Source organism: Oreochromis niloticus, linkage group LG3 (assembly GCF_001858045.2).
Source record: "Oreochromis niloticus isolate F11D_XX linkage group LG3, O_niloticus_UMD_NMBU, whole genome shotgun sequence".
NCBI classification, from domain to species: Eukaryota; Metazoa; Chordata; class Actinopteri; order Cichliformes; family Cichlidae; genus Oreochromis; species Oreochromis niloticus.
Genome location: NC_031967.2, coordinates 57,579,763 through 57,603,293, shown reverse-complemented (window position 1 = coordinate 57,603,293; position 23,531 = coordinate 57,579,763). Strand labels below are relative to the sequence as shown.

Genomic DNA, 23,531 nt, shown 5'->3' with positions numbered 1-23,531 from the left:
CTGAGACTGCATAATAAAGGTAGTGTTTGTACTGAATTAATTTTAAAAACTTTCACATAAAACAACTCTATTAACAGCCTTTTTAAATTGCAAAAGATACTTTATTTGGTCTACAGATATGAGAGCTCTGTATTTTTGTATTTCCTTGGAATCTTCCAGAGAAAAAACTCAGGTCACTTAATTTTAGTTTTGGTTGTGAAATGAAGTCTTTAATAAAAAATTGATTTTTTTTTAAAGGAGGACAATGTAACCAGATGTGTGTGCAAATGTTTTCTAATCAGTATGTCTTTTTTTTCTTTTGCTAGATATGTTCTTTCGTTGAGAGATGAGAAAGTGATCTGTTTTGAAAGAGATTATTTTTCATCCTTAATGTTTGTTCAGGATTATAACCTCCCTTTCCTGTAAAACGTGTTCAGTGAGGAAGAGTTCCTCCCCTCCTGTTGAACTGAAACCAGAAACGTTGAGCTTCAACTCTATTCAGCTTGAGAGCATGGAGCGAGCACGGCTGCTGTCGCACTGCTGGGCTTTGTTGTTTCTCCACTCCTCCCTGACTGCAGCTGCAGGTGAGTGTTACTGACTGTGCAGAGGCGAGAAGTGAGCTTCAAATACTTTTTTACTGTACTTAAGTAGAATTTCCATGTAGCTGTACCAACAGAGCTTATTGCATGCAAAGAGAGGAAAGAGGCTAAAGTATTACATGTAATGCTTACATTTAATAATTAATACATTACATTTATATCTGTATATGTGTACATACGTATACACAGTACATCTGTACATTTGTTTGTTGTTCTTCTGTATATTTGGTCTCTCTGTACATCTGTGTTACGGATGGTGAGTTAGTGAAACCAGACGCGGACCCCTCGTGATACGTGGTAGTACGTTAGTGTCCACAAAACTCCCGGAATTCAATTCTTTCCGTTGTTCTGGGAATCCATCCTACCTGGCAAACCATCCTACCCGTTTTCTGCGCATGCGCACAACACGAAATTCAGTGGCAAACCGTCCTACCTTTGTGAATATTCGCTAGAAAAATACTCTGACCGGTAAAATTCACTGCCAAACCATCCTACCTTTGTGAATGTCACCTACAAGCATACTTAAACAGCTAAAATTTAGTGGCAAATCGTCCTACTTTTGTTCATCTGAGCTAGAAGCATGCTTTCATAGCTACATTTAAGTGGCGAACCATCCTACCTTTGTGAATATGAGCTGGAAGCATACTTTAACAGCTCAAATACTGTGGCAAATCATCCTACCTTTGTTAATAACAGCTACACACATACTCTGACGGGTAAAATTAACTGCCTAACCATGCTACCTTTGTGAATGTTACCTACAAGCATACTTTAACGGGTAAAATGAAGTGGCAAACCACCCTGCCTGTATGAATATGAGCTACAAACATACTCTGATGGGCAAAGTTAAGTGGCAAACTTAAATTGGTGCTGGAATTACTCTGTGACAGCAGAAATGTGCATAAACTACTTACGGTAGGACGTCTCTCCGTGTTGTTCGCTCCTGGGAAAAGGCAAAAAACAAACATGATTAGCTCTGCTAGCTCCCTCCGCTATTTAGCACTATCCTTAACACTCTCTGCTTAGTACAGCTGTATATTTGCTTTATTTATCTGTATATAATTGCTCTTATTCTTTTAACACTTACTACTCATACACTCTGATCAGATGCAAACTGTATTTCATTACCCTGTATTTATACATGTGTAATGACAATAAAGTTGATTATTAATTAGATTTTTAAGTCATGCTTATTTGTTTGTTTGCTTCAAGATTACTCTAAAGGAACATAGCTTCTAAATACACGTATTTGTTTGTTTCATGAATCTAAAATCTTGAAGCAAATGCATCACATACTTTAACAAAAACACCGACACACACACACACACACACACACACACACACACGTACTGTAAACGAACATATCTCTAAACACTGAAAGAGGATACAGGCAGAGGAACTGTGCGTTTTCTTGACAGAGACCTTTAGCAGGAACAGGTTATTCAAAAAGTTGCCTGTGACTACATGTTTGTCTTTGGTATCTCTTCATTTATGCTCACCAAGGGATTTCTTAAATGGGTTCTTCCTTTTTTAACTCTAACAGGGCGATCCCAACTTTGTGACCTCATAGATTGTTATATCTATACAGGAATACAGGAATTCATAACACTGTATAAATGTTGATAACTCACATCAACACTTAAAGCATTTTCTGAACCAGCAAAACCTCAGACCTCATAAGTGATGTCACTCGCCATCGTCAAAGTATTTATTAGGAACAGCAGATGCTGATATTTTTTTTACAAACACTGTGGCTTTGAATAAATCTCTCTCACAGAAATATTTGTCATGGGCCCAAGTTTGGGGCTTTAGTTATTTATTAGAGTTTTAGGAAACTGATTATTTAGAGCTTTGCTGTTAGTTATTTTTGTGCTTTTTAGTTTTTATGAGGTTATTGTGAGGTTAAGTTTTCTTATGTTACTCAGTGTTTCCCTCAGAGATACTTAACTTACTATCAGGTTTTTAAACCCTGAGTAACATAGTTAAAATACATGTGAGGTGAAACACATTTACCTAACATTTGAAATCAACAAGAACACCCTGAAAATCAGAGGAACTCATCACAAAATCTGTGAACAATCCATCTTAGTTGTCGCTGGTTAAAGGCCTTCACTGTTTTTCTTGTGCTATGCTTAGATGTAGACAGACAGCATAAAAGAAAAAATGTGAGCAGAATATAACAGAGACTGGCTCTCTTGAGAGACTTTGGTGTTCACTTTTAAAGAGGATCAATCTCTAGATTGCAAAAAGTTGGCCGGAAGAAGAGTTTCATGCCAAAACAATTCTAAAACCAATAAATACAAACTCAGCAGTAGTAAAAAGCCTTTTTTCTGCAGTCATTGGATTTGACACAAGTACTCCTTTGATATGACTGTGGTCAAATCACATTTGGAATTTGTAACAGTGCCATCTATTGGTCAGAAAGTGACATTGCAGATAACTGTCAGGAACCAGTTTTGCTCATTATATGGAAAATGACTATAACAACCCTTCTCCGTAGATGTAACGTCATAAGAGCTCCTCCCATTTGGCGTGAAGGAAGAGCCGTTGAAATTCTAATCTACTCAGCTTGAGAGCATGGAGAGAGCAGGGCAGCTGTCACACTGCTGGACGTTATTGTTTCTCCACCTCTGCGTGTCTGCAGCTGCAGGTGAGTGTGTGTGTGTGACTTTTTGGACTATGTGGGGAATCTCCAACACAGATGGCATTGTACATACATACATATATGTATATTTGTCCCTTTAATGTGTATGTCATAATTTTAAAACTGCAGCAGATTTCATTCACTTTGTTAAGATTGGTGAGATTTAATTCAAAATAATATGACATCATTTAATAGATTTATTAGTAGATTTATTACATTTATTTATTAGTAGACTGACATTTGATGTTGGACAGCAAGTCTTTCTTTGTGGAGTTTGCATGTTCTCTTCATGTTTGCATGACTTCTTTCCACGTGTTTTTGGCTTCCTCCCACAGTCCAAAGACATGCAGTAAGTGGGGTTAGGTTACTCGATGATTCTAAATTGCCCATAGGTCTGGGTGTGACTGGTTGTCTGTCTTTATGTTCAAATGATTATTTATAAATGATCAAACCAAATGTATCTCATAACCAAACGTATCTCATTAACAAACATATTTCCTGTATAGGAGCATAGTATCTTAATACCGAAAAAGCATGTGGGAAGAGGTCATGTGGGTTTCAGTTACTCTTTTTTGCCTCAGAACTGTTTAGCATGTGGGTGCATGTCACTGGGGAATCACCCTCATGTCACCAAGAAATGTCCAAAGAGTCTTTTTCTTTCTTTCTTTTTTAGCTCTAACAATTATGGGAGAAACCAACCATGTGACCTCACAGATTGTTATATCCATACCTGTATCACATATTACCCACATAGCAAGCAGGTCTGGCCCAGATCTGGTACCAAGCAGGCACTGCTGGCTGACTTCTGGCATAGTAAGACATATGCCATCCAGATATGGGCCAGGCCTGGTATAGATGGCACTGTCTATGTGATGGCATGCCATATTTGGCTCAATTGTGTGTTTTGGTCATGTGGCCCAGGCTCATAGAAAATAGGTCTGGCCCGGATCCGGCATCAAACTGGCACTTCTGACCCACTGGTGTCATGGCAGAGTGTATGTCAGCCAGATGTGGGCCAGGTCTAGCAATGATGGCACTATTTATGTTCCTATTTTCCTATTTTAGTTAGAAGACCCAAATGCCATGTTGCAATACTATGCTGCTATGGTAGGCAACGTTTCAAATGCAGGTTTGACAGGTTTGTGAGTGTACACTTCATCCAATACCTAGTGAGGGTTTGCCATTCGGTGGCTGTAGCTCACGTGGTAGAGCAGGTCACCTACTGATCGGAAGGTTACTGGTTTGATTCCTGGCTCCAGTCTGCATACGAAGAGTGTGAATGTATATGATTTTAATTAGGAAACACAGAAAGAATGTGATTGGATGAATATGGCATGTTGTACAGAGCACTTTGAATAATAAGGGGGAAAGGAATTGCGCTGTAAAAGAATCAATTCATCCACTATCTGAACAGAGGTTTGTCTATTTATGTTCCTGTACATGTTGTTATTACATGGCTTAATTAAGGTACACATTTGGCTGACATCTGGGCCAGCACAGGGCCAGCTGTGTGTCTGCAACTGGTCCGTGGCTGCACACAACTTACATTTGGCCACATATCGCAAAGAATGACGGCCCTTTGGCATTGTGCCTGGGCCAGCACAATGCCAGTTGCAGACGCACTGGTGGTCCTGTGCTGGCCCATCTCTGGGCCACCAAAGGGCCGTCATTCTTTGCGGTATGTGGGCCATGTGTAAGCACATTGTGTGGGACAGATCCGGGCTATAGCAATTTTGCTATGTGGGTACATGTGGTGATCTCTTATTGCAGAATAACAGAAGTTGTCCGTTCAAAAGAGATGGGTCTTCTTTTTTGTCTTGCAGACCTCGTAAACATCACAGCAGAATCTGGACAGAACGTCACTTTGTCATGCAGAACTAACAACAACAACCCTATCACATTTCTGGAGTGGAGCAAATATGGTCTTAAGAAAGGATATTTACTTTTGTACCGCGATGAGTGGTTTGATCTAGAAAACCAGCATCCATTGTTTAAGAACCGGGTGGATCTGCAGGACAGACAGATGAAGGATGGAGACGTGTCTGTGATTCTGAAGAATGTGACAATTAATGATGCTGAAACATACATGTGTCATGTCCAGAAAGACGGAGACAGTATGAAGCGCATCAGCATCATCTACCTGAGCGTTGTTGATCCTCCAGGTGAGTGAGTAGAGTTGAGTGTGTGTGTGATCAGAGGTGAAGCTGCTTCCTGGTTGTTGATGTTTGTTTCTAAAGATGTTGTTGATGAGACTTTGTAGAAAGCAGCTGGTCTGAGTGATGTGATCAGAGTGCAGTAGATAATGTCTGACAGCAGTTTGAAGAGGAAATGGATTCTGTTCTGTTCTTCACTCATCACCTACCTGACAGCTGACACCTCACACCTGTTTCTCACCTGCAGGTCAGCCAGGAGGAGGCAGAGAGGATGGAGGGAAGGAGGAAACAGGGGAGTGAGAAGAAAAGGAAGCATTGTTTTGTCTTTGTGGCAATTCCCGCTGTTCTTGTCTTTTATATTTTCTGTAGATCAGAAAAACAACAAGAACACCAAAGACAAGAACAGCGGGACTGAATGACGGTTTTTCATACCAGCCTCCTACTGACATGCTGACTGTTTGAAATGTCTCAGTTTGGCGGTTCAAACTGAATCTGTAGAAAAGCCTGACTCAGTAAACATGCTCAATGGACTGTACAGTCCACTGCAGGGCCCATGTATGTCCCATGGTACATTACTGCAACTCCCTTATTCACCAAGGGTCGCTAAAAATGTCATTTCTACACCAGCTTCTCTTCCTGACACCACCCATCAGGGACCTTTGTTTGGGCTCAAGGTTCAAGGTAACTTTATTTATACCCATAGGCAAGGTAAATTTGCTTTACAGAAAAATGATAGCATTTGGCATCCCTTCAAAAACACACATACCTAATAAAGATATAAACTTCACTGTAGCACATATATAGTAATTTAATGTTTCGAATCAAAAACAGTTCTTATTTAATTCAGTGACAGCAACAGCGACAAAGCTGTTTTCATAGAGCTTTGTTCTGCATCTCGGAAATAGAAACCTCCGTCCTGAGGAAAGAAGCTGAAATTCACCCCTTAGAGCAGAGCTGCCCAAAGTGTGGGGCCCGCCCCCTGGGGGGGGGCGGTATGAAAAGGGAAAAAACAAAATGCTTGGACACTGCTAGCACGAGGCGCCCACACAAACGCAAAGCAGGAGATGAAGCATCGCTGAATATGTTTCCAAACCAACTTCATTCTAAGGCAAAGACTAGAAAATATGGTGAAGCATATCTTCCCTTTGGCTTCACCTGCACAAGTGCCAAGGTAGGTCTCCCTGCAGAATTGGTTTTCCCTTCATCGGGAGCAGCGCTGGGCTCTCCAAATTACAGACAAACAGTATCCCACATTCTTGATTTTTAGTTCACAAACACTTGTTGTAATGATTAACTACTGACATTTTGGTGATGTTAGCTCTTTGTAGAGTAAAGTTACAGCGGGATACAAATAACATCAGGCTGATCCTGCCACAATTTGTGCCCCCTGTTCAAATCACGGACAAACAGTATCCTACAGTTGTTTATGTGTTTAAACCCATTTTGCACAGAGAGGCATTTTTGAAAATTGTATTGATAGCAATGTTGAATATTATTACACAGGAAAAAAACAACTACACATAAAATAATTACACCGTGACGCCTCTGCCTTTCTAAATAGAGGGACAGTAACTGTGTGTGTATATGTAAGTGTTTAAAAACTGAAGATAGTCAGATTAACAATAACAGTATTTTGTCTCTATCTGCCATTCTGCAATTCATCTCATGTAAATAATAACGTGTTTGTGCGTGTGCGTGCACGGGGGGAGGGGCATGAACATTTTTCTTGTAAAACAAAGGGAGCCCTAGCATAAAAATTTGGGAACCACTGCCTTAGAGGATGGGAACCATTTTTAAGGATTGATAAAACCATCCTCTGTACCTGCTTAGAGTACAGGGAGGCTAAACAAGACAGGGCTCATCTATCAGACGACTGGACCATCTCACTATCTGATTCAGTGAGTTTTTCTCTGTGACAGAGGTCTGAGATGCATCTGATACAGGGATAGTGGGAGGTCTTTGTGCTCACAGTGGAGTTTATGGTTTGAAGAGAGGTGTAGGTAATGTAAACAGCTGCTGTGCAGACACCGTCACAAAGTGCTAACTGACACGTTTATCTCTGACTGACTGACATGAAAGTCCTGAGCTAACCATAGTGTGGGAGTCAAATGTCCACCTGAAATTACTTTTTTAAACGACAAATAATAATACAGCTGCATAATGGTGTTTGTTCTGAGCCATGTACACTTGTCAATAATGGAACTGTGTCCTGGCCATTAAACACTCTGTTTACTCTCGTGGGCGGGGCTTTTTCACACTATGCTAAGCAATGATCTGAACAGACTTGTGGTCGGTTTTAGCTGTGATACAAATTTAGTTATTCTTGCACTTTCTTGCACTTTGACTGATGACCTTTAACCTCACTGCTCTGTGTTGTTTCTCTTTTAGACATCATAGCTACGCCTGGACAGGATGTTATTCTGACGTGTCGTGATCCAGTTAACAACTTCACAGGCGTAAAGTGGTCCAGACCTGACCAGGTAGAAGACTATGTCAATTTAGAGCGGGACGGGCACTTTGAGCTACGCAACCAGCATCCATCTTTTCACAACCGAGTGGCTCTAGATGAGCGAGAGAAGAAAGATGGGAATGTTACAACAAACGACACTGGAGCATACGAGTGTCAGGTCTTCATCAATGAATCATATACATTGACCTGCAACTTCACACTGAGTGTTGTTGATCCTCCAGGTGAGTGAGTAGAGTTGAGTGCGTGTGTGATCAGAGGTGAAGCTGCTTCCTGGTTGTTGATGTTTTTTTCTAAAGAGGACCAGAAGTGAGGGGCAAAACTGCCCGGTACCCGGCAGAGCCCCTCCCAGCTTTCTTATGCTGAAGCTTGTATCAAAAAAAAGGTTCTTTACTTGAAGTTTTTCAACACAGTCCCCTTTGGTGGAACCTTGTGGCAAAAATTACGAGCTAAGAGCAGCTTGAATCTCCAAGGTAAAATGAGTGCCCACTCTGCAAGGTTCACAAATTATGTATAATATCGTGTGACAATTATGTCACATGACATCATGGCTGGGGACTGAGTGCCCAAAAAAGATCCTAGATTTGATTGTAATCTCTTTATAAGATGGTGTGAAATAACCACAGCAGACCCAGCAAAATGTTTATGCTTTTTAGCCTTTTTATTATTCCAGTTGTTGTTCTTCACACTTGGCTGCAGCTTTACGGCTCACAGTTGAGATACACACAAAAACAAGCAACATTCAGGACCTAGTTTGCTGTTATAACCAGTGGAGGCACGACGAGCTAATGCAGCTCAGGTGTGTCAGCCTCCCCACAGTCACACCACAAACCATGTGCACCACAGATGGTTTTATAATTTGTAGAACCCCATATGGAAAAGAAATAGAAAAAAAAATTTAAAAAAAGATTTGGCTTATATGATTTACTCATGAAAGTGGCCACTTTCTCATTACTTTCATATATTGTTTTAGTAAGTATCCAAAACATACAAGTTTCATTTATATAATTTTTCAAGGGATCTTATATCTGTTTTCACTCTTGTATGCTTTTCACACAAGACAGATACAAACTTTATGAGATTCATATATATTTAATAGTGTCCCTTATTTTCCATAAGGGACACTATTGATCTTGGTGAGATTATGTTGGATTACTGAAGCCAGAGTTTTTTTGTGTGTCTGTTTTACTGTTTTGTTTTATGGGACAAACACATGTTGGTGCTTGGATCTTCTTTTGATCCGCTTTAATGTGAGGAGCTAATGCTGGCAGTTTAAAATAAAAACTTTCAGTCAAAGCATCAACCTCTGAGATTTAAAGTAGGCTTTAACTGAAGTTCTTCATCATTCCACAGAGTGGTGCTGCAACACAGGATAACCATAAAATGCAGGTTGAGGAGATGATAAACAAATATTTAATGTTTTCTGTACATGTATTTGTCTTACTATTCTCAAATTATATAAATATTTGTTGGTCTACAAGCAGACTTTGGTGACAAATGTATTTTGTACACCCTTGCACTTTAACCAAATGTATCTTAAACATTCATTTTAATAACTGTGACAGCAGTAAGGCAATGAACAAAAAACACTGCACTTCACTTGATCCACATATCATCATGCCAATCCTCAGTAAAAGACGCATGATAGCAGGCCTAGAGTTTGCCAAAAGGCACCTGAAGGTCTTGCGGACCATCAGAAACAAAATGAACTGATTGGATGAAACAAAGATTGAACTGTTTGGCCTCAATGCCAAGAGTCACATCTGGAGAAAAGCAGGCATCACCTGGCCAATATCACCCATACAGTGAAGCTACATCATACTTATGTATGAGTCTCCTCATACTTGAAATTTGATTTCTAAGGGAGAGTGACCATGTGTGACCCAGACAGAGCCCAGACTTTAACCTCGCCAAACAATAAAAAGGAGCTCTGATAATGGCTGTGTACTGCTGCTCCAACCTGAGGCTGTAGGTGCTTTAACAAAGTATTGGACAAAGGCTACAATTACATTTTATTGTTTATATCAATAATATTTTTAAAATAAATGTATAATAATTTCAAGTTTTTTTTATCTCTTTATCATTACACTGTGTTGTGTGTAGAGATGAAAATGTATTTGATCCATCTTGAAAAAAGACTGTAACATAACATGATGGTAAGCAAGTTAAATGTTCTGAATACCTTCCAGATGGACTGTACTTATTTAACCAAGTATCTGTATTTTCCAAATATTGCAAAAGTACAAAACCGGACTGCCATTTAACACAGTATATATGTGACACACCCTTCTCTGAGCTGTAACATAACACAGCACTGAAAACACACTGCTGTATTGTAATGCAACACCACAAGCAAGACATGTTAAACAGTGAAACTACAGTAGTTAAATGAATAAAATGTCTCATAGTAAAATAATAAACAAGGACCTGCACAAGCAAAGTCTGCTTTTTAGTTCCAAGACTAGCTATTGTACCTCAAAAGAGCATCTTGAGGTATAAAACAGGAGGACAGGAGTCCAAATAACATAGCAGAACTTATTCCAGAGTTTACTGATTCTTGTAAGATAAATGACAACATCTGTGTTTTCAGTCTATATTCAAACTGTGGTCTTCTCAGTGGATCCTTGTGTGTGTAAACAGTGCAATGAAACCTGTATCACAAGATTCTGCTCTGCAACAAATCAAAACTGGGGAACATGTCAGATACTGGAGCAAAATGTCCTTTAGCTGAGAAAGACAAAATTCCAGTACTGATGCACTCACTGGAGTGATAGGAATTATCCAGGAAGCAAAGGCATACACTGAAGTGGAAATTACCTCAGCACACTGTGAGATCGAGGTGTTTTACCTCAGTCCTGTACTTCATCCACTGAAAAGAGGTTCGGCAATTTCCAAAGCTCTTATTCATAAACCAAAGGTTTATATTGGTGTTAAAGCCACACTGTGTTTGTACGTTCAGGAACAGATTCAGGAAGTTTGGGTAGAACCACGGGTTGGGTTGACCACTGATTTCTTTCAGGATGACTCTGCAGGCATCACTGCATGTCTTGATCTATTTAAGATTGAAAAAGATTGTTGCATATGCTTCAAATCATTTTTAGGAAACCAATCATTAATTTTAACAACCGAGAGGAACAGCACATTTACGTCTTTACTCTTAAAATAAACAGACATCCAACGTCTTAGTGAATCATGAAAGAAATAAAGTGATTCTATGGATGTTTGTGTGAGACAACGAGTGGACATGTCACACAAAACATCAGAAATATGGGTACATGTGAATTTAAATATGATTTTTATTTTGTTTTTGTAAACAGGAGTCATTTCATTTCAGGTGTTCATAATATCTATGGCAGCTCATCAAAAGGTCAATAATTAAATTAAAAAGAGTTTAATGTAAAGAATGAAACCTTTTAAGTTAAACTCACCAAATACTGAGATTCTGTATAAATCCATCAAAGCCAGCTGGTCTTCAAACGATTTGAATACAAAAACATCAACAGACATGCACATCAATGCAATGTGTTAATGATATATTAGATCTTGAGATATTATTTACGATTACAATGATTTATCTTAAAATTATCTTTAGTAATCTGGAAGTGACCATTGAAATACATAAATCAATCCCACTAACAGATCTGAATAATACTCACCTAAGTGCAGCATCTAAACCACAGACACTCTGCAGGAACATGAGGAGACAGGACCAAGAACAGGTAGCAACAAAATAAATTGTTACATTTTTTTGTTAACAAAATGAGAAAAGACTATAAAAATCATACTAAACAAACAACATTAAAACTGACTATAAGTGCATCCAGCAATTGTAATGAACTCATTTTTGTGTTAAACTGTTATTACTGATCAATCAGTGTCTCTTGGTGTAACCTGTGATGGAGGTCCAGCAAGAAGTGAGCAGCTTATTGTTGTGAATGTGAGAGAAATAACAAAAATTGCAGTAAACATGATTAGAAAGAATGAACCTGATCTATTGGTTTACAGAATTTAGATAGAGGTGTTTGGTGTTTAGACTGTGATGGCCTGTGGTGCATTTGCAGTTAGGAGCAATGCAGTGTCAAATTCAGGTCTCTATCAAAAAGTCAGACAGTATACAGAAAGAGCTGCTCTGCTCCTGTTGAGTGTTTTCCACAGAAAGAGGTGGGTGTAGTGCCCATTCCAGTTTGACTTCCACTGACAGTAAAAGGAGTTTCTAACTTGACGTATGCAGACATGGTTAAAAAAAGATCTGTGTATTGTTGTGAACAGAAGCGTGAAATACAGATTCTGGGGACATGTGAAACTAACAATTCATAAGTGTAAGAACACGGGACCTTTAAAAGTGCAGTTCAATGAGGAGTAACTTTGTTCTGTTGTTACTGTGGATCATCACAAAGTCAGCCTGCTACACAGCCGGATTCTCTTTGTATGTGTGATTGTTTGTTCTGCAGACACACTGATAAACAGAAACCAAAGAAATATGTTTCCTTTATACTCTAAGTCAAGTGAACTGACCTTTTAAACTGTAGTTTGCAGTGTGGACTCTCCAGGTAATCATACAGCTGTTTCATTCCTGAACCCTCCAGGTTGCATCCTATTAGATCCAGATGTTTCAGGTAGGGGGGGTTGGACTTCAGAGCACTGAGCAGTTCTGAACAGTTCTTCTCTAACAAAGTGCTGTCCTCAAAGCTGAATAAACATCATATGAATTACAAAGTATTCTTTTATTAAATCATCTTTTTCTTATAAGAAACCAAGTGAACGTCTAATGGAGGAAAGACTATTGCAAACTGTACAGATTATTGTCAAGTGCAAACTTGCAGAAAAAAAAACAAAAACCCACACACACGGCAGCAGAATCAACTCTACACACTGATTAAAACTAACCAGATATTACTAAAAACCAATATTATAGTATGTATTTTTAGTACCCAAGCTTGTACCCACACCGCTGGTTTATGTGGTAACATCAAGCAGAAAGGAATTCCCTCACTGAAGCCAGCCACACCTGTCATCCATCAAGCTTCACCAGCTGGTGCTGATCATCCTCGTCAGTGGTCACTACTTAACAGTGTGGCTGAGCTACAGTCGATGCTGGGTCACTTAGCGACCTGATCAGTACAGCCCTGAGGTAAACCTATCTTTTGCATGTGTCTGTGAGTGTGGCAGATTGATCAGTGTTCACTATTTCACTGTAAATAAACACACTGTCCTGCATTTGAGTCCTGTTTTTTGCAGCGAACGTGACACGCAGTGCATCCTCATCTTCGCTTATTTTTAAACAGAAGTGTTTTACTATTACAGTAAATACAGTTAACTAACCTGAGTGTCTCCAGTCTACAGTTTGGATGCCCCAGATGAGTAAAAAGTTCTTCTGCGTCTTCCTCCAGTCTCACTGATTTCATGTGCAGCTCTCTCAGATGGGAGGGGTCTGAGGTCAGAGCTAAGGCCAAAGATCCACAGCTTTTCCCAAAGACATGAACATCATGAAGTCTGTTTTGACACATATATTAAAAGCATGTTATTATTAAGAAGACATATTATATTTACTTTGTGTGCTCGATGCAACACAATGGGGAAATTGTCTCTTCTGGCTCAGCTGATCTGATGTTACTAACATGAAACATTTTAATAATTCTCCTCTGTCTCTGTCAGACCTACAGATCTTCAATCTTTCTTTGATTTAATGTGTTACTTGCAGCCACTTTCTGCTTGGCAGCACTGTCCTTAAAACATCTAGTTTTTACCATTTCTTCCTGTACCAAACATGACAACAATATTCAGAAAAAGCACGTTGGAAACTATTTATCAGTCTATTTTTCCTGGCCTATCAACACAATTTAAAAACTGGTAAATATTTTGAATTCTTCACTTGAAATAGAGATGCAGTTAGGGTGTGTCTTCTTTGCATTTCATTTTAATATTTCATGTGATTTGGTACTGTGTCCGTCAACTCCAGAGTGCTAAAATAAAAGTTGGACTCAGGAGTAAAAATCAATCAAAAGTGTCTGTGGCAGGGTGTGGTTTGTGACTCAGCTGCAGGGGACGGAGGAAGTCTGGCTGTCAAAGCTGACATCCATTATGCTAACCATGCTTTCCCTATTTCAGTAGCTGCTGAGGCCTGAAAGAGGAGTGAGAGCTGAAAAGCAGGACAGAGCTGTGTGTGGTACAAAGATGAACTGAAGTGTGCAGCGGCAAAGCTGCTAAAAGCAATCTGGTTAAAACCCTTTGTAAAGAAACCAGCACTCATCTTTCAGTGCTGTGTGCGTGAAAGCTGCGTGCTTCCTATCACAGTCTCATATGATTAATTTCTGACCACTCACTGTGATGTTATCAAGATTTACATCAATGTTATTATCACTGACTGTACTGAAGAACCTGAATGATTTAATTTCTATTGTTGAAAATAAATCAATGACAACATTCCATTACGTTCACATTTGGCCACAGTGGCTGTTTCAGCTGAAGATATAGATGTATAAAAATTGAATCCTCCAAATAATTTTCTATTATAAAAACATTTTTAGTGTTTGCAATACCTCAGCAACATTTCTGACAAAATAACTGACATGTAATGTTTAGAATAAATAACTGGAATAGTGTAATAAGAGCAATGATGTTTTCTAGTAAGATTAATTTTAGGAACTAAACTATTGATCTACACTGATTTATAATGTTAATCACACTTGGACTCACCGAGCCTTTCTGCAGTTTACCACAGCTGGAAGCAGGCTCCATCGTCCATCCCGTGATGTGTTGTACTTCTGCAGATCAAACTCCTCCATAATGTTCTCTGACATCATCAACATATGTGCCAAAGCTGTGCACTCGATTTCAGAAAGTTTCTTCTTTGACATGTTCTGTGACTTTTGAAACTCTTGGATCTCCTGATGTACTAAGACGTCATTCATCTCCCTGAGACAGTAGAGAATGTTTATGCATCTTTCAGGAATCTTGCCTTCACTGCTAATCTTCTTCAGGTTGTTGATGACTCTCTGGATGATTTCTGGACTGCTCTCTGTCTGACCCAATAAACCTCCTAAGAGTCTCTGGTTGGACTTCATAGAGAGGCCATGAAGGAAACGAACAAACAGTTCCAGGTGGCTATTCGGAATTTTCAAGGATTCTTCCATGGCTCCGCTCAGAAAATCTTCCAGGGATGATATTTCTTTCAAAGATATCTTATTTCCTTTATCGTCTACAGTAAAGAAGTCCTGCAGCACCTCTGTCTTCCTGTTGGTGTAACAGTGGGACATGTAGATTGCAGCCAGAAACTCCTGAATGCTCAGATGAACAAAGCAGTAAACTGGTTTCTGGAAGATCACACACTCTCTTTTGAAGATCTCTGTACAAACTCCTGAGTACACCAAGGCCTCTGTGACATCCAGACCACACTGCTCCAAGTCTTCTTGGTAGAACAGGATGTTCTTTTTCTGCAGATGTTCAAATGCTAGCCTCCCCAGCTTCAGAAGAACTTCCCTGTCAGCACTGGTGAGCTCTTGCTGACTCATTTCTTTCCCCTCGTGGTACTTGTGCTTTCTCTTTGTCTGAACCAGCAGGAAGTGTGAGTACATGTCAGTCAGGGTCTTGGGCAGCTCTGCTCTCTCCTCTGTAGTCACCATGTGCTCCAGAACTGTAGCAGTGATCCAGCAGAAGACTGGGATACTACACATAATGTGGAGGCTCCTGGATGTCTTCAGGTGGGAGATGATTCTGCTTGACTGCTCTTTATTTCTGAATCTCCTCCTGAAGTACTCCTCCTTCTGAGCATCAGTGAAGCCTCGAACTTCTGTCATCCTGTCAACACATTTAGGAGGAATCTGACTGACTGCTGCAGGTCGGGAAGTTATCCAGATGAGAGCAGAGGGAAGCAGATTCCCCTCGATGAGGTTTGTCAGGAGCTCACTGATGGTTGACTTCTGTGTGACATCAGACACAAGCTTCCTGTTGGTGAAATCCAACAAAAGTCTGCTTTCATCCAGGCCGTCAAAGATGAACAAAAGATTACACACAGTGAGCTGCTCTGCTGTGACGCTCTGTAATGTTGGATGGAAAACATGGATCAGCTCCAGGAGACTGTACTGCTCATCTCTGACCAAGTTCAGCTCCCTGAATGAAAGCAGAACCACCGCACTGATGTGTTGGTTTTCTAAGCCCTCTGCCCAGTCCAGAGTGAACTTCTGCACCAAGAAGGTTTTTCCAATGCCAGCAACACCATATGTCAGAACCACTCTGATGGGTCTCTGTTGGTCAGGTAAGGTTTTAAAGATGTCCTGGCAGCTGATTGGTGTTTCACGGTGGATCTTCTTACAAGTGCTCTCCACCTGCCTCACCTCATGTTGGAAGTGTACTGCTTCACTCTGCTCCTCTGTGATGTAGAGCTCAGTGTAGATCAATCTGAGGAGGGCTCCAATTCCTGTTTTATCAGTTCCTTCCATCACACGTTCATATCGTTTCCTCAGAGTGACTTTTAACGCATCTAAACATTTTTCTAGATCAGTATCTGTTGAAAGAATGGAAAACAATTAAACAAGAGAGCAAGAAAGCTTAAGTTTTTGTTTTTGCACAGATGCTCTTACAGGCTGTCTGCTGATAAGTTCTGGTTCCAGACTTGACTCCACATTGGGGACAGAAGTCTTTTGATGAATCCTTCAGGACATCCTGATGCAACGCACAGCAGGACACCGGCTTCTCCACAAAGAAATTCCTCTTCTTCTCTCTGTGGACACGAACAAAAAATTATTCTGTCCAAAGAAAAGCAGTAAAACCTTTTGTAGTAATGCAAACACTTTGTTATGATCCAATGTTGTGTTTCTTTTATGTGTGACTCCTCCCACCAGAGGATGGCTGTGGTTTTCTTCCCCTTTTCTCTCTTAGGAGTTGGACACCTGGGCGTGCCTGCTGAGTAGCTGGGTGGAGTCTCTGCCTATCCTCGGATTGGATAATTGGTTGATCACCTCCAGTATTTAACCACCAGATGACAGCCACCTGGCCCCTTCTCTCCTAACCTCCACCATCCAACAAAGAACCTGTGTTTTGATTAGTTGCTGTGTAGAGAGTCTTGTTTCTGTGGTACGTTTATAGTAGTGGGCATTCGGTTACTATTTTTTCCCTTTAGTATCTTTCACTTATTGTTTTTGGGTTTTTTTTTTTTTTTTTGCCTTTTCTTGTGTAAAGCTGTGCATGTATTCTTAATCGAAGCAAAACAGCTTTTATGTGGGTGGCTGTTTGGTCTACACTGAAACAATCCATATGGAAAAACAATAGAAAAAAAAAAACTTAGAAAAGACTTGCATCAGATTTACACACATGACAGATACAAACTTTATAAGATTTATACGTATCTTTTCCATATGGGAAGGAGATTGGCCTTTTCTTGGACTTGTGTAAGCATCTTGGGTGTATTTAACACAATTGCCTCATGTTATAATGTTACGTTTTAATTTAACTCAGTTGTTAAATGTTCTGCCAAAATTGTTGCAAGACACCTCTGTGGACCCAATGTCCACTATTGAATTAAGTACATCCAGTATGTTCTTTTTTTCAGTGTAGTAGTTTAACAACATGAAGCTTATACTTCCACTTTTCCTAGAAGATAGGGTTTAGCCTAGCTTCCAAGAATGTTGTCTTGACTTTCAGAAAACCGGTTATTCCAAAATTTGTACTTTGTGCCTGATGATCCAGGTTCATAACTGAATACTCGAGGATAGTCTCGATTAAACCTGCAGCCTCTCATGCAACATCACAAACCTCTGCGTTTGCCTTCATCTTCACCTTCTCTGCTCTTTAGTTCATCTCTTAAAGCTGTTTGTCCACTGTGCTCAGGATTTCCCTCTCAGTTTGTTCACATTAATTCTCCACTTTCTGGAGTCTTCCGAGTTTGGCTATGGTCCCCACACTGCTCAGAAGAGCTAGCAATCCTTCTGGTTTCCACATGTTTGGTCACACACACTCCCCAATCTGCTCCACTTTTGCTTCGTCTTCTTAAAGCAGTACAGTTATATTAGTAGTTTCCTTGCCATATATGATCACATATCTGAATTCAAAAAGAATCTAGACATCAGATGTTAATCCTGTTGTTTTTTATTGTTTACAAGCTGTGGCAGATGTTGACTTCCAAAGAGTTGGGAAAACATCACAGATCGCCTGATGTGTGCTATGTGCAGTTTTGCTTCCTCTGTCTTGCAGGGTCCTATTAGAGCTGCAGCCGTGTTTCCGTCTTGTTTCATTTTCCCTGGTTATTTTTTGTGTATTTAAGCCCTCTGTTTATTTCTTTCTCTTGTTGTGATCTCCCTCGTGGATATGTGCTTTTCTTTGTGTTTATTTATATGTTAGATAGATAGATAGAAAGGAATAATTGCTTAATTTGAATGTGTAATTTATTTAAGAGCCTTCTACGAAAGACTACAAAAAGCTAGTATGTTAATAAAAATTTGTCCATTCATTCAAGACTATGTTTAGCCTCTATCTTTTAAGAATTGTGTCTTTAATGCTTAGAAAAATATTTTTTTTTAAATTTCAGAAATTTCATCCCTACCAGTTTCTGATCTGCTCCAGAGGAATGTAAGCACAGTTCACTGACTCCACCCCTGTGAACCCCTTTGAAACACCATGAAATACTCGAAAACCAAAATCATCTTCACTCAGTTTATAGCCAAATCAATCTCTTACTGTGTGACTGGGGATCCAGGTTCATGACTGAAGACTGGAGGATATTTTCTGGACATGTGACTGTTTATGGAGATAGAGCTGGATCCTGGAAACTCTGCTCTGTGATTGTGTTGTTGACATCTGCAAACACAAACATAGAATCAAGTGACCTGTTTTTGGTCATCCGTTGGTCAGATGTGTAAGGCTGAAAATCTCTGTTTTCTCACAACTACTATGACTTCTGTACAACAGACTGTTACCAACTAAAGAACTCTCTTACAACAACTCTAATTAATGTAGGACAAGCTATTGGCAGGTTAATCTTTTTTAAATTATTTTAGAATTCTTAGCTAATATTTTGACCATTTTCATATTGTTTACAATAGAGAGTCTCATTCTTACTACAAAACTTCATAGGAAAACATATCAATAGGTTAAACACATGATACACTCTGAAAGCAGCACAGCTGCTGTGTGTGTTTTGCAGAAATCATTTCAAATGAATGTGTGACCTTAAAAACCTTTGTTGTAAATATTAGAAACATCGTAATATGTTAAGCTAAGTTTAGCAAACTTCCAAATTTTTTGGAAGATATATTTTAGCTTAAGGCTTCCAACAATGGTGTCTTTTCTTTCCACATAATTGATTGTTGCAAAATTTATTTTTTTTATCTCAACCAAAACCTGATGTAGAAAAGATTAAGCACAATTCAATGACTCCACCCTCGCAGACCCCTTTCATATAATATAAAAAGACTCCATAACCAAAATCATCTTCACCTATTTGAGAGCAGAATCAGTCTCTTACTTTATGACTGAACTGTGGAAGATAACCTCTGGACATGTCACTGTGAACCCCTTTGAAACAACATGAAATACTCGAAAACCAAAATCATCTTCACTCAGTTTATAGCCAAATCAGTCTCTTACTGTGTGACTGGGGATCCAGGTTCATGACTGAAGACTGGAGGATATTTTCTGGACATGTCACTGTTCATGGACACAGAGCTGGATCCTGGAAATTCTGCTCTGTGGTTGTGTTGCTGACGTCTGTAAACACAAACAATGAATAAAGCACTGATTTTCCTTCTACATGTGCCTGTTGTTGGTCATTCAGCTGCCTCTCTCTGTCAGATTTATGAGGCTAAAGAACTCTCTTACAACTACTCTATTCACATAGCAAGCAGGTCTGGCCCGGATCTGGTATCAAGCTGGCACCGCTGGCTGACGTCTGGCATGATAAAATGTATGTCATCCAGATGTGGGCCAGGTCTGGCATAAATGGCACTGTCTACGTAATGGCATGCCATATCTGGCTCAATTGTGGTTTGGTTTATGTGGCCCGTAGAAAACAGGTCTTCCGCAGATCCGGCATCAACCCACATAGCAAAATTGGTATGGTCCGGATCTGACCCACACAATGTGGTTACACATGGCCCACATACTGCAAAGAATGACAGCCCTTTGGTGGCCCAGATCAGGTTTGCCAGATGTAATACACACATGGGCCAGCACAGGACCACCAGTGTATCTGCAACTGGCCTTGTGCTGGCCCATGTTTATGTAAGCAGGGCCAGATCTGGGCCATACCAATTTTGCTATGTGGGTAATGACAAGGACAAGCTCCCACAACAAACAGCAAAGACAACTGGTGTGTTTGAATGCCCATGTCTGCATACATTTGGACTCAATCATTCAGACAATGATGGAAACAACTGGCAGAGACATTTATAAAGCTCTGCAGAACTCAACCACTCTGCAGGGAAATGTGTGATTTACACACCAGGAGGTGTGCTGGCGGTCTGAGTGGTGTCCAAAAAACGATGTGGGCTTCATAGATAATTGGCAAACCTTCTGGAGGAAACCTGGTCTTGTTAGGAGAGACGGCATCCATCCCACTTTGGATGGAGCAGCTCTCATTTCTAGAAATATGGACCAATTTATTAAACCCCCAAAATATGACAATCCAGAGTTGGGACCAGGAAGCAGAGTTGCAGTCTTACACGCCTCTCTGCAGCTTCTCTCCTCCTGCTACCCCCCCAAAAACCCATCTCCACTGAGACTGTGTCAGCTCCCAAAAAGACAAAAAAACAAACAAACTAAAAACCAGCAATAAACAATTTAAACATAGAAAATCACAAAGAAAGAACAATACAGTATCCACATCTGAACCAAAGAGTAAAACAGTGAAATGTGGATTATTAAATATTAGGTCTCTCTCCTCCAAGTCTCTGTTAGTACATGACTTAATAATTGATCAACAAATCGATTTACTCTGCCTTACAGAAACCTGGTTGCAGCAGGATGATTATGTTAGTTTAAATGAATCAGCACCCCCGAGTCATTCTAACTACCAGAAATCCCGAAGCACAGGCCGAGGGGGCGGTGTGGCAGCAGTTTTTCACACCAGTCTATTAATTAATGAAAGACCAAGACAGACTTTTAATTCATTTGAAAGCCTGATGCTTAGCCTCGTCCAACCCAGCTGTAAAACTCAGAAACCAGTCTTACTTGTTATCATCTATCGTCCACCTGGGCCTTACACAGAGTTTCTCTCTGATTTCTCAGACTTTTTATCTGATTTAGTGCTCAGCTCAGATAAAATAATTATTGTGGGTGATTTTAACATCCATGTAGATGCTAAAAATGACAGCCTCAACATCGCATTTAATCTGTTACTAGACTCAATTGGCTTCTCTCAAAATGTAAAAGAACCCACCCACCACTTTAATCACACTCTAGATCTTGTTTTAACATATGGCATAGAAACTGAACATTTAACAGTGTTTCCTGAAAACCCTCTGCTGTCTGATCATTTCCTGATAACATTTACATTTACAATAATTGATTACACAGCAGTGGAGAGTAGACTTTATCACAGTAGATGTCTTTCTGAAAGCGCTGTAACTAAGTTTAAGAATATAATCCACCCACTGTTATCTTCTTCAATGCCCTGTACCAACATAGAGCAGAGCAGCTATCCGAACGCTACTCCAACAGAGGTCGATTATCTTGTTAATAATTTTACCGCCTCACTACGTACGACTCTGGATACTGTAGCTCCTGTGAAAACTAAGGCCTCAAATCAGAAGTCCCTGACTCCGTGGTATAATTCTCAAACACGTAGCCTAAAGCAGATAACTCGTGAGCTGGAGAGGAAATGGCGTGTCACAAATTTAGAGGATCATCATTTAGCCTGGAGAAATAGTTTGCTGATTTATAAGAAAGCCCTGCGCAAAGCCAGAACATCTTACTATTCGTCACTGATTGAAGAAAATAAGAACAACCCCAGGTTTCTCTTCAGCACTGTAGCCAGGCTGACAAAAAGTCAGAGCTCTACTGAGCCAACAATCCCTTTAACGTTAACTAGTAATGACTTCATGAACTTCTTCACAAATAAAATTCTTATCATTAGAGAAAAAATTACCAATAATCATCCCACAGATGTAATATTATCTACAGCTACTCTTAGTACCATCAATGTTAAGTTAGACTCTTTTTCTCCAATTGATCTTTCTGAGTTAACTTCAATAATTAATTCCTCCAAACCATCAACGTGTCTTTTAGACCCCATTCCTACAAAACTGCTCAAAGAAGTCCTGCCATTAATTAATTCTTCGATCTTAAATATGATCAACCTATCTCTAATAATCGGCTATGTACCACAGGCCTTCAAGGTGGCTGTAGTTAAACCTTTACTTAAAAAGCCATCTCTAGACCCAGCTGTCTTAGCTAATTATAGGCCAATCTCCAACCTTCCTTTCATATCAAAAATCCTTGAAAGAGTAGTTGCCAAACAGCTAACAGATCATCTGCAGAGGAATGGCTTATTTGAAGAGTTTCAGTCAGGTTTCAGAGCTCATCACAGCACAGAAACAGCTTTAGTGAAGGTTACAAATGATCTTCTTATGGCCTCTGACAGTGGACTCATCTCTGTGCTTGTCCTGCTAGACCTCAGTGCAGCCTTCGATACTGTTGACCATAATATCCTATTAGAGCGATTAGAACATGCTGTAGGTATTACAGGTACTGCACTGCAGTGGTTTGTATCATATCTATCTAATAGACTCCAATTTGTACATGTAAATGGAGAGTCCTCTTCAGACACTAAGGTCAATTATGGTGTTCCACAGGGTTCAGTGCTAGGACCAATTCTATTTACATTATACATGCTTCCCTTAGGCAGCATCATTAGAAGACATAGCATAAATTTTCACTGCTATGCAGATGATACGCAGCTCTATCTATCCATGAAGCCAGGTAACACACACCAATTAGTTAAACTGCAGGAATGTCTTAAAGACATAAAGACCTGGATGGCCGCTAACTTTCTGCTTCTTAATTCAGATAAAACTGAGGTTATTGTACTCGGCCCTGAAAATCTTAGAAATATGGTATCTAAGCAGATTCTTACTCTGGATGGCATTACCTTGGCCTCCAGTAACACTGTGAGGAAACTTGGAGTCATTTTTGACCAGGACATGTCCTTCAACGCACATATTAAACAAATATGTAAGACTGCTTTCTTCCATTTGCGCAACATCTCTAAAATTAGAAATATCCTGTCTCAGAGTGACGCTGAAAAACTAGTTCATGCATTCATTACTTCCAGGCTGGACTACTGTAATTCATTATTATCAGGATGTCCTAAAAACTCCCTGAAAAGCCATCAGCTAATCCAAAATGCTGCAGCAAGAGTACTGACAGGGACTAGAAAGAGAGAGCATATTTCTCCTGTTTTGGCTTCCCTTCATTGGCTTCCTGTTAAATCCAGAGTTGAATTCAAAATCCTGCTCCTCACATACAAGGTCTTAAATAATCAGGCCCCATCTTATCTTAATGACCTTGTAGTACCATATCACGCTATTAGAGCACTTCGCTCTTGCTCTGCAGGCTTACTTGTTGTTCCTAGAGTATTTAAAAGTAGAATGGGAGGGAGAGCCTTCAGTTTTCAGGCCCCTCTTCTGTGGAACCAGATTCCAGTTTGGATTCGGGAGACAGACACTATCTCTACTTTTAAGATTAGGCTTAAATCTTTC

The 23,531-nt window shown here is 39.8% G+C and overlaps 2 protein-coding genes and 1 long non-coding RNA gene across 6 annotated transcripts in view; 2 read left to right on the top strand and 1 right to left on the bottom strand.

Moving 5' to 3' along the window:
• The first annotated feature begins 273 nt into the window (after positions 1-273).
• On the top strand, positions 274-6,065 carry LOC102076946 (V-set domain containing T-cell activation inhibitor 1). Its single transcript, XM_019357114.2, has 3 exons — positions 274-563; positions 5,046-5,384; positions 5,623-6,065. Exons 1-3 carry the CDS (start codon positions 491-493, stop codon positions 5,673-5,675), a joined length of 465 nt encoding a protein of 154 aa, XP_019212659.1. The 5' UTR covers positions 274-490; the 3' UTR covers positions 5,676-6,065.
• Positions 6,066-8,861: 2,796 nt separating this feature from the next.
• LOC102076279 (protein NLRC3) overlaps positions 8,862-23,531 on the bottom strand; it is a 30,842-nt gene continuing 16,172 nt past the window's right edge. The window contains exons 7-11 of one of the 4 annotated variants that reach the window (XR_003216503.1): positions 13,165-13,335; positions 12,358-12,531; positions 11,499-11,527; positions 11,271-11,312; positions 8,862-10,894 (exon numbers count right to left, since the gene is read on the bottom strand). Coding sequence is in view for 1 of the 4 variants with exons in the window: in XM_025903399.1 (XP_025759184.1) it covers positions 11,512-11,527; positions 12,358-12,531; positions 13,165-13,335 (361 nt within the window). In the remaining 3 variants the exon portion in view is untranslated. Of the gene's footprint in view, positions 10,905-11,270; positions 11,313-11,498; positions 11,528-12,357; positions 12,532-13,164; positions 13,336-23,531 lie in introns of all 4 variants that reach the window. The other 3 variants (XR_003216506.1, XR_003216504.1, XM_025903399.1) reach the window with 3 other exon arrangements.
• Positions 12,939-14,492, top strand: LOC109201463 (uncharacterized). Its single transcript, XR_002061517.1, has 3 exons — positions 12,939-12,973; positions 13,179-13,278; positions 13,951-14,492. It is a non-coding gene; the product is annotated as an uncharacterized LOC109201463 (long non-coding RNA).